Raw genomic sequence first — 14,841 nt, forward strand, 5'->3', positions numbered from 1 at the left:
GTACACTGTACAACGGCACTAAGAGCTGAAAATGAACCAACCGCTGCAGATGGAAAAAATGACGACATAAGAAAACACACTCCCGCTAAACTGAGTGTTGGCTTTAGACAAAGAAACAAATGTGCGGTAAGATAATTACAAGCTTTAACAGCTCCACATACTGCTAACAGGCTTTTTTTTAACCGACTGACAGTATTGTTCTGTGTCAGTAAAAGGCCTCTAACCATTCTCCAGTGTTACAGAAGGGGTTAGTTAAACAAGACGTTCCCATGATTGTTACTGTAGATAGTGGAGCACTGAAGAGGGGGATCTCTAAGCTGGGGGCCCTTTATTCCGCAGGCCAGAAGAGCTTTGAATGTGGTTACTATAAAAAGGAGGCTGCTTAGTGAAGGATCAGAGAGCAACTCACACACATAAAATAACTATCTGCTTCAGTTCAATCACAAGATGAAGGCCGCTGTTTATTTTTGCACACATGCCTGTGGTGGCAAAACTGATAATAAAGCCATCCTAATGTTACCATAGAGATGGAGGAACGTCGTGGACAACAATCACGTTAGAGGTGGAACTGTTTCCAATTGTGTTGTATTTATCCCGTGGCTAGTTTGGAATTCAGATGAGTTGCTTTAGGGTTGTTTAGAGTCACAGCATATTGAGCTGTGCAAGGCACCCCTCACGTTCCTTCTGCTTTCCTCTTGGGATGGTTGCTATAGTTACATTGGTAGCCTGAGTGCTGTTTGCATCTTGGCTTGAAAAAGTATATGCGTTGTCTCACCCTACAAGAACGTTATTATAACCACCAGTTGTTGGCTTAGTGTACGTTTTTAGTCACTCTCTGGCAAACTAGGAAATCATATACAGTATTTATGCATAGTTGGGTTAGATGAACAGCAGAAGAGTCTCATCAGTGCTCTTGCAAGTGAAGGATTTAATAAAGCTGCAAGAGGCATAAAATGTGGAAAAGGCCAAAAAATATTTTAAAAACAGCCGTATCCTCTTGCAGTGCTAAAAATAGGTCAATGATCCGATCTGACTTCAAAAAAGTCAATCACACTATTGGACAACCATATCCTTCCACCTGATGTTGTTCTAATTTATGCTAGCCAAAGTCTCCAATCCCAGGCTAAGTGTTCTAAAGCCTGGAAACTCTCTTATCTCTCAGATTACTTACAAACAACAAGAAGGACATCAGGTTAATATAGAAGTATTTTATCCAGTGCGGCCAAAGAGCACGTTGCTTACACCAACTTTAAACCAAAATTTTCATTTTGTCCATTTGGGGACCACCATATCTGTGCGACCTGGTGAAGGTCTGTAAGCAGTGATTTAATAAATGAAATAATAAACATAACTCCAAGTGGGAAAAAAAACTTCATAGTAAGCTACTTTCAGCTGATCGCTTGCCACAAGGGGTCCCCACAGTGGGTAGCTTCATGTTTGATTTGGCAGAGTTTTAAGCTGAATGCCCTTCCTGACACGATCCCAAAGGGGATAACCAACGAGTTTATGTAATAACAGTTGTATAAATACAGGATTTGTGTCTGCAGCTTTTAGCTTTTTAAACTTTTTTCACATCATTCCATGGAAGTTGTGCTTCCATGCCAAACTTCACAGGGCCTTTAACATAGCTCCACTTCAGTGTTTGCAACTTTATTTCAAAGATTAGCTATAAATATCTGACATGGCATTACCTGCACAGAGGTTCCACAAGATCTTTGTCCAAAAAATCATGATCTCTTTTCACAGGAGTAATGTCAATGGGAAACTGCGAATCTGGAAAAAAAAAAGAAAAGAATAAAAGTTGGAGAAAGAAGCAGTGTTCAAATTCCTCCCTGACATTTTAGCAGTGTTCTTGGATATGATGAATGGAAAGAGAGATGGGGAAAACACATTCTTTCCAGAACTACATTGAAAGCTGGGAGACCATTAAACTTGTTTTGTATGTGATGCTAATGAGCAGAGACAGAATTTGTTCAAATAACAGCGTTCAGACTTGTGAGCATTACGTCTTGCCCTGGGTATGGGCTTCCTCTTACATAACTTAAGAGGATGAATCTAACATTCCACTGCATTCATGTCAAGTTGTCGAATTCTTATAAAAAGCAGAGGTTGCTCGGTCTGATTTTAAAGTTGGGCGAATATTCTGTTAAACTGTATTCTGGACTTAAAAAAATGGCAAAAGCTTCAAGCACTGGGATAAGTTCTAATACACAATCCCAATATCATACTAAAATTATGTTAACTTATTTTTCACTCAAACAGCAATGTCTGCATTCATTGCCAAAGTCCACATACTATCTACAAACTGTCAGAAAACAAATATATTGCACCACAGCACATCAGAAGTCTGGCCACAGCGCAGAGATCTGAGGGAGTATAGCTACCTTAAGCTCTGATAAAACCCAGTTCTTCCCATGACTTTAGTCTTTAAGCACAGAAGACATGTTTATGTAGTAATCGTAGCTTGGAAAAGATTAGACTTTAAAAGCAGCTGAATTTTCCACTTGTGTTGCTGTGTCTAGGGATCTGACTGCGGTCCAAGCTCCAAGGCTTCCTGAGAATAGTGGTGTAAATGAGGCGCACTATGCAGCTCATGAATACATGGTTTTGTGTACAGTGTTGGGGGCAGACCAGATAACACTGTGTACCATTATTCACTCATCAGCTTGCAAGTCCATGTTCAATCAAAAACACTGTTCTATTTAGGAACAGATCTAAAATTTAAAAAAGCCATTTTTAGTTCCTTACAGAAGCCTTTTATTGCTGTTCTACTTTGTTAACCCTTTTCCCTTCAATGTCAACATTTCGACCCTTTGGTTATGTGTGAATGTGTGGAGGAGTTTTTTTGTTTTTTTACCTTCAAAGAGCTGAGCATACTGGGGAAATCCTGCTGCCCGCAGCCAATCACACGCCTCTTTCGCCTCAATTTCTGAAATACAAGAAATTTTGTTGTTTGAGATAAAAAGTGAAATATAGTCACATTACATGAGTTAGTTTTCATTTTGACAAAGAAACTGGGCTTTCAAGTGAAACCAAAACCAAGCCTGCGCCTTTTTCCAACACGCACAACAGACTTAAGATTGGACAGACAGCAGATCTGGGTAAATCCAGAGATACTATTATGTATAAAACAAACAGTGACAAAATGTAAATAGGGTAAAAGGATCCTTATCAGCACTCTATGCCTCTTTAATAGAGTCCGAGCAAAGCAAACAAGTAGAGTTTGTGATAATTGATCCCTCCAGTCATGATCATAAACTGGTCCCGGTGACCTGCAGAGTGAGACGTCTGCAGAGCCGCTGATGACAAGGAGAGGAAACAGACCATTGGCGCCTTTCCATTAATGCTAATAGAGCTGGGTGACATTTACCGCCTACACAAGACATGCTGTCTGACACACCAGTGCTACAGTAAATAGGTTGCGTTACATTAGGAGAGGAAATGTAAAACTGTAGTCAATAAACATCAGAATTTATAAGAATGTGTTAGGAGAAATAATGCAGGATTATTATAGCTTTTTTATGTTAAAAAAAAAGGCCTACTTGTCCTCATTGAAGAAGATTATTTGCTGTTTATTGCAGTTTCCTATAAAAACATTTTTCTTAAGGTTTTTAAACTTCTGGTTGTTCTGAAAAATGCTTTTTGTTTTACTTTTTGTCTCACAATAATTAACAAACTGATCCAAAGACTAATTTATAACAAAAATTCTTAAAGTTTCAAAAAAAACCACATAACCAAACAATGCCTTACATCATGGTGAGTCACTCCACAGGTACATTTTAAGCATTAGAAACCTAACTGACTCTGTGGTAAATTATTTTACATAAAACATATGAAGCACAGATTTTATATCTACCTAAATCTATTTATTAAACAGCTCTTACCAGTTTCAGGGTGGGTTTTTTGTTGTTATTGTTCAAAAACCTTTCCACAATTTGAAGAAGAATACAGACAGTAAATATTAATTCCAGAATAATCGTGCATAAACTGCGCCGGCGGCTGACAAACAATTCTCCCATTACATCTGAAGTCTTATTTCCAAGCCCTATCTGAGCCTGACAAAATACGACTGAAACATAAAACACCATCATTCATCACACTATACTTCATAATTACAGCAGTTGTATTGTTTAAATGAATATACAGTTATCGGACGTTTTTCCAGATATAATCCTGAACTCACCTGTGCTGCTTTACTTGTTTTCCATCCAGAAATCTATAAAAAGTGACTTTGGTCATGCAACTGAATAAATATTAACAGTTCCCTCTGTCCTTGGATGATAGAAAAGGTCTGCTGTTTACCCCCTTAACCAGCAGTTAAGTCAACATGTGTAGGCGTCCAGGAGCCACTCTGCTCTGTTCCCACCTGTATCAGCAGGAGCTAAAGGTTTTCTAAACAGCTAGCCTTCCCTCTTAGGGGGATAATATCAGGCCTGTATTATTCAACTGTAGCTCATAGTGAGAGCGCTGCCAGGTCCTCTTGTGTCCCACAGCCACAGGTTGGACCACTGGGAGCAAGTAACATGAGCTGGGAATTCCTCTCTGTTTGGCATTCTGTAACACGATACTGAGACATTCTGTCCTCTCATCCTCTCTCTAAGGAAATCTCTTGTGGATAAAAGGCTGGATGGGCATGATGCCAAAAGTGAGAACTTGTGTTTTCCCTCCACAACCCACATCTTTAAAACTGTGTACAGTATAAAATTACAGTTTCACAAAGAGATGAAACCCAGTTTGACTGTGACACAATGGCTCTGAATGTTAAAAGCTGTGCACAACTCAAGCATCTGTGGCAACCGAGGGCGTCCTTCGTTTACCATTCTCTTTGTGCAACATTACCAAAAATATATTTTTAAAAAACCCAGCTGTTATGTAATTCATTGCATGGATATGACGTGACAAAATGCCCTACAGAAAACCTAGTTTAGATACAGAATGAGGTGGGTAGTCCCACAGTCTCATCCCAAACTTTTGATAAATATTGATTGGCAACAACATGAGCAAAACCTTTTCGGGTTTTTATTTTGTTTTGTCCTGAGCCTTTATAATCTTCTTCCTTTCATACTCTTTTGTAAAACAATCTAAAATAAAAAGAACAAATTCATTCATTCAGTCTTATTGTGAATAATAAGTAATTATCGTCAGTGAAGCATCCGTCTTAATATGCCTACTCTCCAAAACACTTCAAACTACCACTGTAGTTTCCTGCCAGTAACAAATTATCATGTACTCACGGGATGTTTTCATCATACAGCCAGAGTGGTTCATATATCCATCAAATCTTAAGAGTGTCTCTCAGCATGTCAGAGCATCTTCATTCCCACGCCGAGCCACATTCCTGCTCTTTCTCCCTGTCTGAACACAGCTTCCAGTTGGAACTCAGATCCACAGCTCCTTTCCCTTTCTCTTTCCGTCTACCCCCAACTACCATGTGCCTGTCCCAACACTAAATCTCTCCTTCAACCCACCCCTTTCTGTGGCAGACTTGTGAACATTCACCCCCGTCTTCTTCCCCTTCAGCTCCTACTGCCCGACCCTCCTATCCAGCTCTGCCCACGACAACTCTTATATACCCCACTCAGCAGATTTTTTGGCAAACATCTAAGCTATAACCAACAGAGGAGATTGCCTCTGAATCCTTGGACTCTCTTGTATTTCAATAATTAAAAATTAAGAATTTCCTACCATTTCCTAAAAGATGTTTCTCTACTCTCACTCAGTTTTCTGTCCAGATTACACGAGGTCAGCTTTTACAGTTTTTTTCTCGAAACTTCATCCGAGAAGTGTTAAAAGTGATGTGGGAAAAGTTTAACTTAAACAAACAAAAGGGAAGAACGTTTTTTACAGACTCCAGATGTTGTTACAGCGGGTCAATGAAATGGAAAAAACGTAGGCAGCTGAACTCTGGGAAAACCATGACATAAACTGTCAGCAATCAGCAGCAGTGAATCATGCTGAGCCCCTCGGCTCACAAGACTCTGCGCTAACATCATCCTAACAGTAATATATGTCAATCTGTTTCAACTCTATGTCTGAAACAAAACAAATACACTCAAAGTCATCTGATATGGTGAGAGTGTAGTTTCAAGTAAATAAATGCATAAAGAACACGATTTTTTAAAAATAAAATCTTTAAATAAAATATATTTTGACACAAACACACGTTTAAAAAAGCAAAAAGTCAACTCAATTTACCTTAGAGTTCAATGTAAATCTTTTAAAGTTAAAGGTGAAAGAATCAAATAAGCAAATGTTTTTATAAATCAAATCCAGAAGGACACTGGGGCCGGATTGGCTGTACAATACATCAATAGCCTAATTTTACATTATACTGATTAAATCCCCATAATTATGATTTATGAGGAAAATCTATTGGTTTAATATGCGGATAAAGCCACTTTAAAATGATCAGGGTTTTCCATGGCTCTGCGATTACGTAAGGATATCATATCCATCCATAATTTCCTATCATGTGAGTAGAATTCCAGATGTACTCCGCTTGCCCTCTGCCTGCCTCGCTGTGACACTTCTGCCATTTCCTCTCCTGGTCTAATGGGGCCAGGACTGGGTATAAAGCTTCAAGCACAGACAGAATGGCAGAGTCCCTCCACTTTAGTTACCTCAATAAATCATTTAACAGCAAAGACACTAAGAGCATGGCAGAACTTTAAAACGCTCAAACAAACGGTTTAATTTACTATCTGTGTATGCCCACACAAATGTGCCTCCTCCATACTTCGGTGCCACAAAATGAATCAGCCAGATGACTCAGACTGTAACTGAGTACTGAGACTGTCTATAGGAACACCTGGAGAATGATAAACAGAACCAGCAATATGGAAAAAAAAGATTCCACTAGAAGGTGTCGTCATCCTGGGAAGCCTAGAGGTGAGGCCTCTCTTCTCCTTTATGATGCTAATTGCATACAGACACCCACTCACTGTGAGGAGTCAGCTAAGGCTAGACAGACAGCCAGGGGAAACACACTGCCCTTCTCCTAGTCTGCAACAAAACCGCAACATCTGATGTTTCATGCTGAAAATAGCCTTACATTCCTTCTGTCTCACAGCTTATAATTGTGTACAGGGGAGCAAACAGGAAGCGCAAAAGAAGAGAACAGAAGAGTTCAAGGAAATGCTTGCAATTCACAAGGTGGATTAATAGTGTGCTGCCCCATGCAATTCACCTAATGCCGTGGGAATAAAGCCTTCCTATTTCAAAAGAAGGTCTTAATTAACAAAGCTCTACATGTCCCTCAGACTCCAATATCCTCAGCACAATATGCCACAGCGAAACAGGAGGTGCCACTGCTTAACATCACAACTGCCTTTCAGTTTATAACATTCACATTATCACTGATAAACTACCAAGATAGTGAAATAAAGAATACTAGTCAAATTCAAGAGACTTTGTTTCTCTCGTATTGAGTGACAACAGAGTACCTTTGCAGATTTGACTTTGTTCTTGATTGGCACATGAGCTAGATGGCTCCAAAGGCCAAGTAATTACAGAGAGCCAATGTTGAATCATCCAGGGACCTCCACCCCCTCATTTGATCCTGTGGGGCACACAGGGGACCTGTTATCCTGCGGTCGACACAGGATGCAGGTTTAAAATGATCAGCTTTTGGCCGTGTTGCTAAGACACCAAGGCAAAATGTCCCCAAATACAAATGAGCTGTGCAAATCTTGGGCCAACTTCTGCCCTGTGGTCCACACTGACCTGTGGAGAGATCCTTTCATTGGCCGACAGGTCTCCAGTAACAAAGTGGATAAAGAAAATCTCGGTGCCTCCTGAAGAACAGAGACTTTAGGACAATCACAGTGTGAGCCCAGAAAAACCTGGTGCCAAGGCGGCATTAGCATTCTGAACCTGTGTAAATGCAAGGTTTCACAATTAAATCTTAGATCCACATACCAGCCTTTTAATCTATCATCATCATTTGGGCTTTAATTCTTTTCTTTGTCTGTTAAAAGTTATAAACCTTAGCATTTTTCATTTCTCAGCAGACACACACACACAAACTCACAGCAAGCACTTATTGATTAAATAGTAAAATGAGTAAATAACATAACAACGTGAGCTAGGGATCTGCTGCTGTTGACCATTGCCAAAGCCTGCTGGGTCAAAAGTCATCTGGGCTGTGTTTTTCTCTTGAGGTCCTGTATTGAATTTAAACAAGAGCAGCACAGCTGTGGTAACACTCTCCTTCACCTCTGAAGGACACCCAGAGAGAAGATTCTTTCATCTTCAGGGGAAACAACCCATCAGCTCGCTTTCTTTCACCATTCATATTGCCTTTTGTCTAGAAATAGCCATTAGAGCTTTTTCAGCATTCACAAGCTAGTAATGATAATACAATGCACAGTGACAACAATTAAATACCAAGACGCTAACTCACATACTGCTCATTCCTGTGCAGTGTTGGTCAGCAGTAGGTTTAAAAAACAACAACAACAAAAAAAACCTTCAGTAAAATTCCAGCTTGAAAATCATGTGGGAATGGCACGATTCATGATAATCCAAACATTGCTAAACTCTAGTAAATAACTACAAATGGTTTCTAAAAGCAAATATCAGTTTATGTTCCGAGTCAACAGTCAGAAAGAAAAGGGAAAGCTTTCAAAATCACTCTCTTGTGCTGCCACAAACAGCCTTTCCATGGAGGATTTACAGATGATCCCAGACACAAACTGTAAACTGATAGCCATTCCTGCTGGCTGGGAGTCAGAGCCAGAAGACAAATAACTGGGTATGATGCTGGGGCCACGTGGCTCCTGAGCAAGCCAAGGCTTCAAAGTTCAAACCATCAGCTCTGCAGTGTTTTCAGGCAGGCTGTTACAGTGTCTCACATTCACTTGGTTTCGAGAAAACGTTCTAACAATCACATGTTGAATCCCTGGGGTTGCTTTGCAAATAGCAAAAACTGAGGTTAGTGTCAAGTGTACTTCTGCTTCACAGACAGGTGTTCTGCTTCCTCCCCTTTGGTCACACTACAGGATACTTTGGCACATGGCTTCAAACTGACACTTAAACAGAAGTGTCTTTTACTACAGAAGGGACCTCTGACCCCAAACTCTAGAAAGGATGGTAATTTCCAGATCCCCATGTACCTCCACTTTACTGCCAACAGCTCTGAATAGAGGAGAAATCAATCAGTCGAGCTTTCTGTGAAATACATATGCAGCAACTTCCAAGAGACAATGTGAAAGCTAAACACTTCCAGACACTGAACTGAAGCCACGTTCCCACGCATGTTAAAGTGTTCTTAAGGATTTGCTTTCTTTTGTGATAAAAGTATCAGCTTTGGCTTTTGCTGATTCCTTCTTCATGCAGGCAAAAGTCCCTGAAACCCTGGACTATTTCCTCAACCCACAGTGATCGTTACAGATTAATCATCGCTCTAGTTTTCAGATGAAATTATTCACTCTATCAACAGATAAGTAACACAGTGCAAGATTAATAACATGGGCAGGGCAGTAATAACATGCACCAAGGAGTTGCTATCTGCTCTCATAAATTTTCCTTTTTCAAAACTGTGGGATTTTCTTTAAAGCCAACATAGGAGTCATAGCTTGTTGAAACAGATCCTAGAGAGCTATTGTACCTGTGGACATATGTGCTCCCTGTAGTCCAGATGTAAGGCCTGCAATCCTATCAGACTTACGGTGAGCTCCACTTTCTCTTCACTAACATCTCCTTGGAGCTGTCTGCTACCTCCCCTCTTTCTTTTCCTTTTCCCTCTCTCAGCAAGATTCCTGTCAGGGCTTTTCTAGTTGACTCCCTCCTCCTCGTCTTTTATGCCAGCTCTGTTACAGTTAGCTCCTACAGTTTCCCATGTGGCCATGTAGTTAAATGTAACACTTTAGTCCTACAAACAAACTAAACAAGTTCTTATACAGTAGGTCTTTGATGCATCCGCATTCGAAGTCCATACATCTTGTCTTTTATGTGAAATTCTATAGGGTGCATGCCTTGATTCTCCATTCTCTTTGATAGTCTACGTAAACACTACAATTTGGTTTTCCAGTGAAGAAGAATTACTAATTGCTAAGAATTACTGACAAACTCTCAGGCAGCTCAGGTGAAATCTTGACAGTAACATGAAAATAGAATTACTGGAAGCTTTATGACACATGTTTCTAATGTTGTGGCACCCACATAGATAAAAAAAAAAAAAATCAGATGCTAATTAGTATAAATGTCTTGATGCATGCTCAATCATCCAGGTAAGGAAATCCCAAAATGCTCCAGGTGATCCAGAAGAGAAGAAGGACAACTGCTGCCTAAGTGAAAACCCTTAGTGAGCCCTTATGAGTCAGGAGTATCGGAACAGCTGAGGCACATTTTCTCTGTGATTTTCCAACCCCAAAACACGCTGCACCAAAAATTGGTCCACCCCAAGGATCCAGTTGCCTGGCACAAACAGAGTAATATAGTGTACGCCATTAAGTGCCAGGAGAATTACTGTGATTAATACATCGGGGAAACCAACAACCTCTGGCTAAGCGGATGGCACAACACAGAAGCACTAAGCAACCAGTGGCCACTCTCTCAATGGTGAGGATGTACACATCCTGGACAGGGAGGAACGCTGGTTTGAGCGGGGAGTCAGGGAGGCCCTTTTTCGTGAAAAGAGAAAGAACATCTCTGAATCAAGGAGGGGGCCTAAGGGTACATCTTTCACATTGCAGCCATTCCCCAACTCTCTGTGAATGCTTCCCATGACCATTGATCAATGCTTGTGACAATTTGCATATTAATGATCAAGAAACTGACCTCACAGCCCATTTTTTTATCAGTGGTGCTAGTTTCAGTCATTATGCAAATGTACTGTTTATAAGATTGGGGAAACCTGCAGTCAGCTGAGACTGAAGAAGTCACTTGAATGAGTGACGAAACGTTTCCCCCCACTGAAAAGGCTACATCTAGATGAACAGAATCAACTTTTTGAGATAATTAGTATAAACTAACACATCCTGTGTAGTTTATGAGTGAAGTAATGAGTAAAGACAAAAATAGAAAGGAAAAAAACATCCTGAAGAAATCCTTCTGAAGTCAGATCCTGTAGAGCTCTATTAGGTCCCCCTTCCTCTCATTTGGAAAGGTTCCCAGAGGGCACTATGCAGGGTTCCCTCCTTCTCTGGGAATGGCCTGGGAGAGTCAGAGGGTAGAGAGAGGGCCAATGTCAGAGCACGGGCCCCATACCGTGAGAAAGCCCTCTCAGGACCTCCACAATAAAAGCATGGAGCATCCGTTGGGATGCTGGTCCTAATTAACAACTTCAAAGTGAGTGGCTACAAGATTTCCTCAGGAGCTTGATGTACTCATGAAACAGACTTGTGAGTGGCAGCACAGAGGATCATACTGTCAGCACAACTTTTGTGTATGACGAGGTACAGCTTTGGTTTACCCGTACTGCCAGCCACCCATAGAGTTAAGTGACTGTTCTGCTCTATTAGAGCATTTGTACTCTTACCCACAGAACAATAACTTAAAAATGTAAAACCACTTCTCATCTGTGCCCGTCGGCGTCAGGGCTGAACAGCCTATAAAGAGGAGAGACGGCGGCTGAATGTCTGTGACCTGGATGTGCGCTGCCTTTACACTTCTGTCATTTTTTTCCAGCTATGACTTGTAATGCACATTTCTACCACAAGAGGTCAGTCAAGTGTTAAACTCTGGCACTTAGAGCACTGTGTTTTAATCACCAATTATTTTGGACTGTGTAATACATAGCTATCTATATTTTTTATTTCACATCCATACAAAATACATTTATATATAAGCAAATGTGGAAATTTAAGGTCAGACCCCTAAAGGCACTGACTATATAATCTCTTTTCTAACCAAGACCAAGCCAAAAATAAATCTACTATTCACTGTAAAAACAGTACAGCATTTTTTTGTGGCATGTGGAATATAAAACATCTGAGCAGTTTTCCAAAGCACTTCTGTTAATATGTGACTTTGTGTTCCTGTTACAGTGCAGCCAAGGCATTTCTTCAATCTGCACCTAGTAAATGATTAGCTCCACACATGTGGCAGCTGTCAGCCTCAACTGATTCACACACAGGAGAAGGAGCTTGCAAAGAGTATGTGAGCTCACCCTGCCAAATACAGGCAAAAAGTGGGAATCTGCAAAAGAGCTTTATGAATGCGATGTTTGCTTTACTTGTTAGAGGTTGGTTGGAGTGAGCCAGTTTGTTCCTGAGAGTTACAAGATTCTTAACCATTTGTTTTTTTCCCCTCTGTTTTTTAGTCAACAGAGCAAGAAATTTCCAACAACTAACAAACTGTACACAGTACATTTTGACCTTAGGAACAGTGGGATCTACAACAAGAACCATGTAGAGCTATATTTTAAATAGCTCTGTTATTCAAGTGTATATGTGCTCTATTATTTAACACTCAAATAATATCTGAAATAAAATGTGTACGCCTGATGTTTTCATTGAAATTCAGACCTTTTTCCATTTGCCGATTCAACAAAGGAGGATTGGGAGACAAAAATCTGAAACAAGGGTTGTTTAAACAATGTTGAACACTAACAATCTATTTATCTTTACACTTTTTAAACAGGTATTAGGAAGAAAGTCTTTGAGGGGGGAAAAAGCTTTTTGGTTTCGTAGATGTAAATGGCAAAACAGGATTTACAATAAAAAGTATAACAACTGGAACATTAATTTTCTAAAATTCTTAACCTTTTTAAGTACCATCCTAGCTTGCATACACCCTGGAAAGAACAGGCAGCACATTGTCCTCAAATGTTCACACCCACAGCAATACAGAGAATAAAAACCACATTGGCATGTGACCAAACTCATATACATACATACATACATATATCTACATCTTAACTACTATGTTTAACTATCACACAGATTTCAACACACTTTTCAGTAAACGGGAAGTTATACAATACGTCCAACACCACATGACAGTCAGTTAGCAGCCAATTAAAATGTGAAAAAGGAAGAACTTTTTAAAGTCTTTTTAAGACTCTTTGCTTACATCCTGAATTTTCTATTTTTCCTCAGCTAAGCAGCTTCACTTTTGCAAAAAACACCAAAGTGCAAAAACACTAAACGCTAAGACTTAATTAGAAATAGCATGGTATGGATTGGGACATAGCATTGTTATGCCTAAACCAATACACACCCAATTTTAGTAATCATGTAACAGAACAAACTGCAACAGTACAAGCCATAGATTTCATTATCTGAAGTGTGATGACTGTAATGTTGGATGTAGACAACCAGCTAAGCACATTGTCAAAATTGCTTTTCCCTCCCTGTCAGTTTTATTTACTGCCCCCTTAAGGCAGCAATCAAAATCTGCATAGCACTCTCAGCTACAGCCCAGAAACTCATGAATAAAAGATAAACAGGCTTGAAGGAGCCAAGTTAACAATGTGCAAGGCTACATCTTGACTTATCATCATACTTTCATTTGAAAGAAGGAGCAGTTATATTTGTTTCACACTCAGTTCATCAAACGCGCCACATGTTGTAGCAGACCGCTGATGAATAATGCAGTGCTTTGGCAGAGGAGCCTTGAGAGGGACAGGGCATGGTCTCACTGGATTCCTTACTTTGAGGAGCCCCTTCTACTGATACAACTTCTCAAAAGACAGAACAATGCAAACCCATTTCCAATGCAGTTTTCAAACCATCTTCCAGTCAGAGGAAGAACAGACGGTGCAGCTTGTCCTCTTAAAAAGCTTAAGTGGTCCTGTCTCCTCTATGCTAACTACTTAAAAATCTGCAAGCAGTACACACATTATCCCACTCAAACATTTCTGCCTCAGTAACTTATCTCTTTTAATCATTTAAACTTTACAGAAAATATAAACCTTGTCATGAAACCTTGATAAAAAAAAACAAACACTTGGTGTTTACCAAGTGTTGCTGTGTGGCGACATAAGTACTAATGTAGCTGACAGCACAATTAAGATAGGAGCCTTACAGCCATGGTAGCAAAAGAAAAGATGCAGATTCACTGATATGCACACAGCTGCCACTCAGTAACTTCTGTCATATTAAAAGGAGCAGGATTTGTCCTCAGCTATGAAGGAAAGCACTAACGGCCTTTCCAGGCTAGAGATTGGAGCCCACTGCCTGCGCCAAGGTCAATAAGGCATGAAGAAAGGCCATGGAAGGGTCACACTGGACAGAGCTTCTTGTTCAAAACACAACAGCCCCTCACTTAGGAAAAGGGCCCAACACAGTAAGCGAGAAAATGTAGCAATGTTGCTGGAAATTCATCTTTGCTGGAAATGTTAACATTTCCAGCAAAGATGAAGCTTCCAGAAGTTTTCCATGATAAAACAGGAATGCTTCCACAGAGGAAAAAATGGTCCATGAACAATCGATGAACAGTCAAGTTTCATGATAGTCTGGCAGAGTTTATAGGAAAACAGATGAAAATCATCCCTTTTAACGTAAGACATATGTGCATGCAAAAATAAATGTGGCTAGTACCGACCTGTGGTAGAAGACTAAATGTATCATTCAAATGTCAGTAATAAAGGTCGTTTCTTTTCTTAAACAAGAACAACAGTACAAAAAATCGACACATTCTTGTCCAGAGACTATGTGCAGTGCCTGGACACAAATGGCTGTTTAAATGTATGATGTACTGTATGTATCTCTGCCCTATGAATAGTAACAAACAGATGCAGAAATTCTGAGAATCCAGGCAAGGGTTGAGCAGGGAGGATTTGAGGGAGAGGGCAAAAAGCTGCAGACAGACTGTAAGCCCTCCAGAGTAATCGCATGTGGGATACTCCTCTGAAATCTCAGAAATATTTTCAAGGACAGAGACGCATTCCTGCTGTAA

At 40.1% G+C, this 14,841-nt stretch overlaps 1 protein-coding gene across 8 annotated transcripts in view; it reads right to left on the reverse strand.

The window, feature by feature from the left end:
* The window catches only part of stard13b (StAR-related lipid transfer (START) domain containing 13b), a 59,206-nt gene that overhangs the window by 6,547 nt on the left and 37,818 nt on the right, over positions 1 to 14,841 (reverse strand). For 6 of the 8 annotated variants that reach the window (XM_040037657.1, XM_040037656.1, XM_040037654.1 and 3 more), the window contains 2 exons: positions 2,858 to 2,929; positions 1,692 to 1,773 (listed from right to left, as the gene is read on the reverse strand). In XM_040037657.1, coding sequence (XP_039893591.1) covers positions 1,692 to 1,773; positions 2,858 to 2,929 — 154 coding nt within the window. Of the gene's footprint in view, positions 1 to 1,691; positions 1,774 to 2,857; positions 2,930 to 3,884; positions 3,905 to 5,234; positions 6,112 to 14,841 lie in introns of those variants that run through there. The other 2 variants (XM_040037660.1, XM_040037661.1) reach the window with 2 other exon arrangements.

Source organism: Simochromis diagramma, unplaced genomic scaffold, assembly GCF_900408965.1.
Source record: "Simochromis diagramma unplaced genomic scaffold, fSimDia1.1 OVJJ01000463.1, whole genome shotgun sequence".
Taxonomy (NCBI): domain Eukaryota; kingdom Metazoa; phylum Chordata; class Actinopteri; order Cichliformes; family Cichlidae; genus Simochromis; species Simochromis diagramma.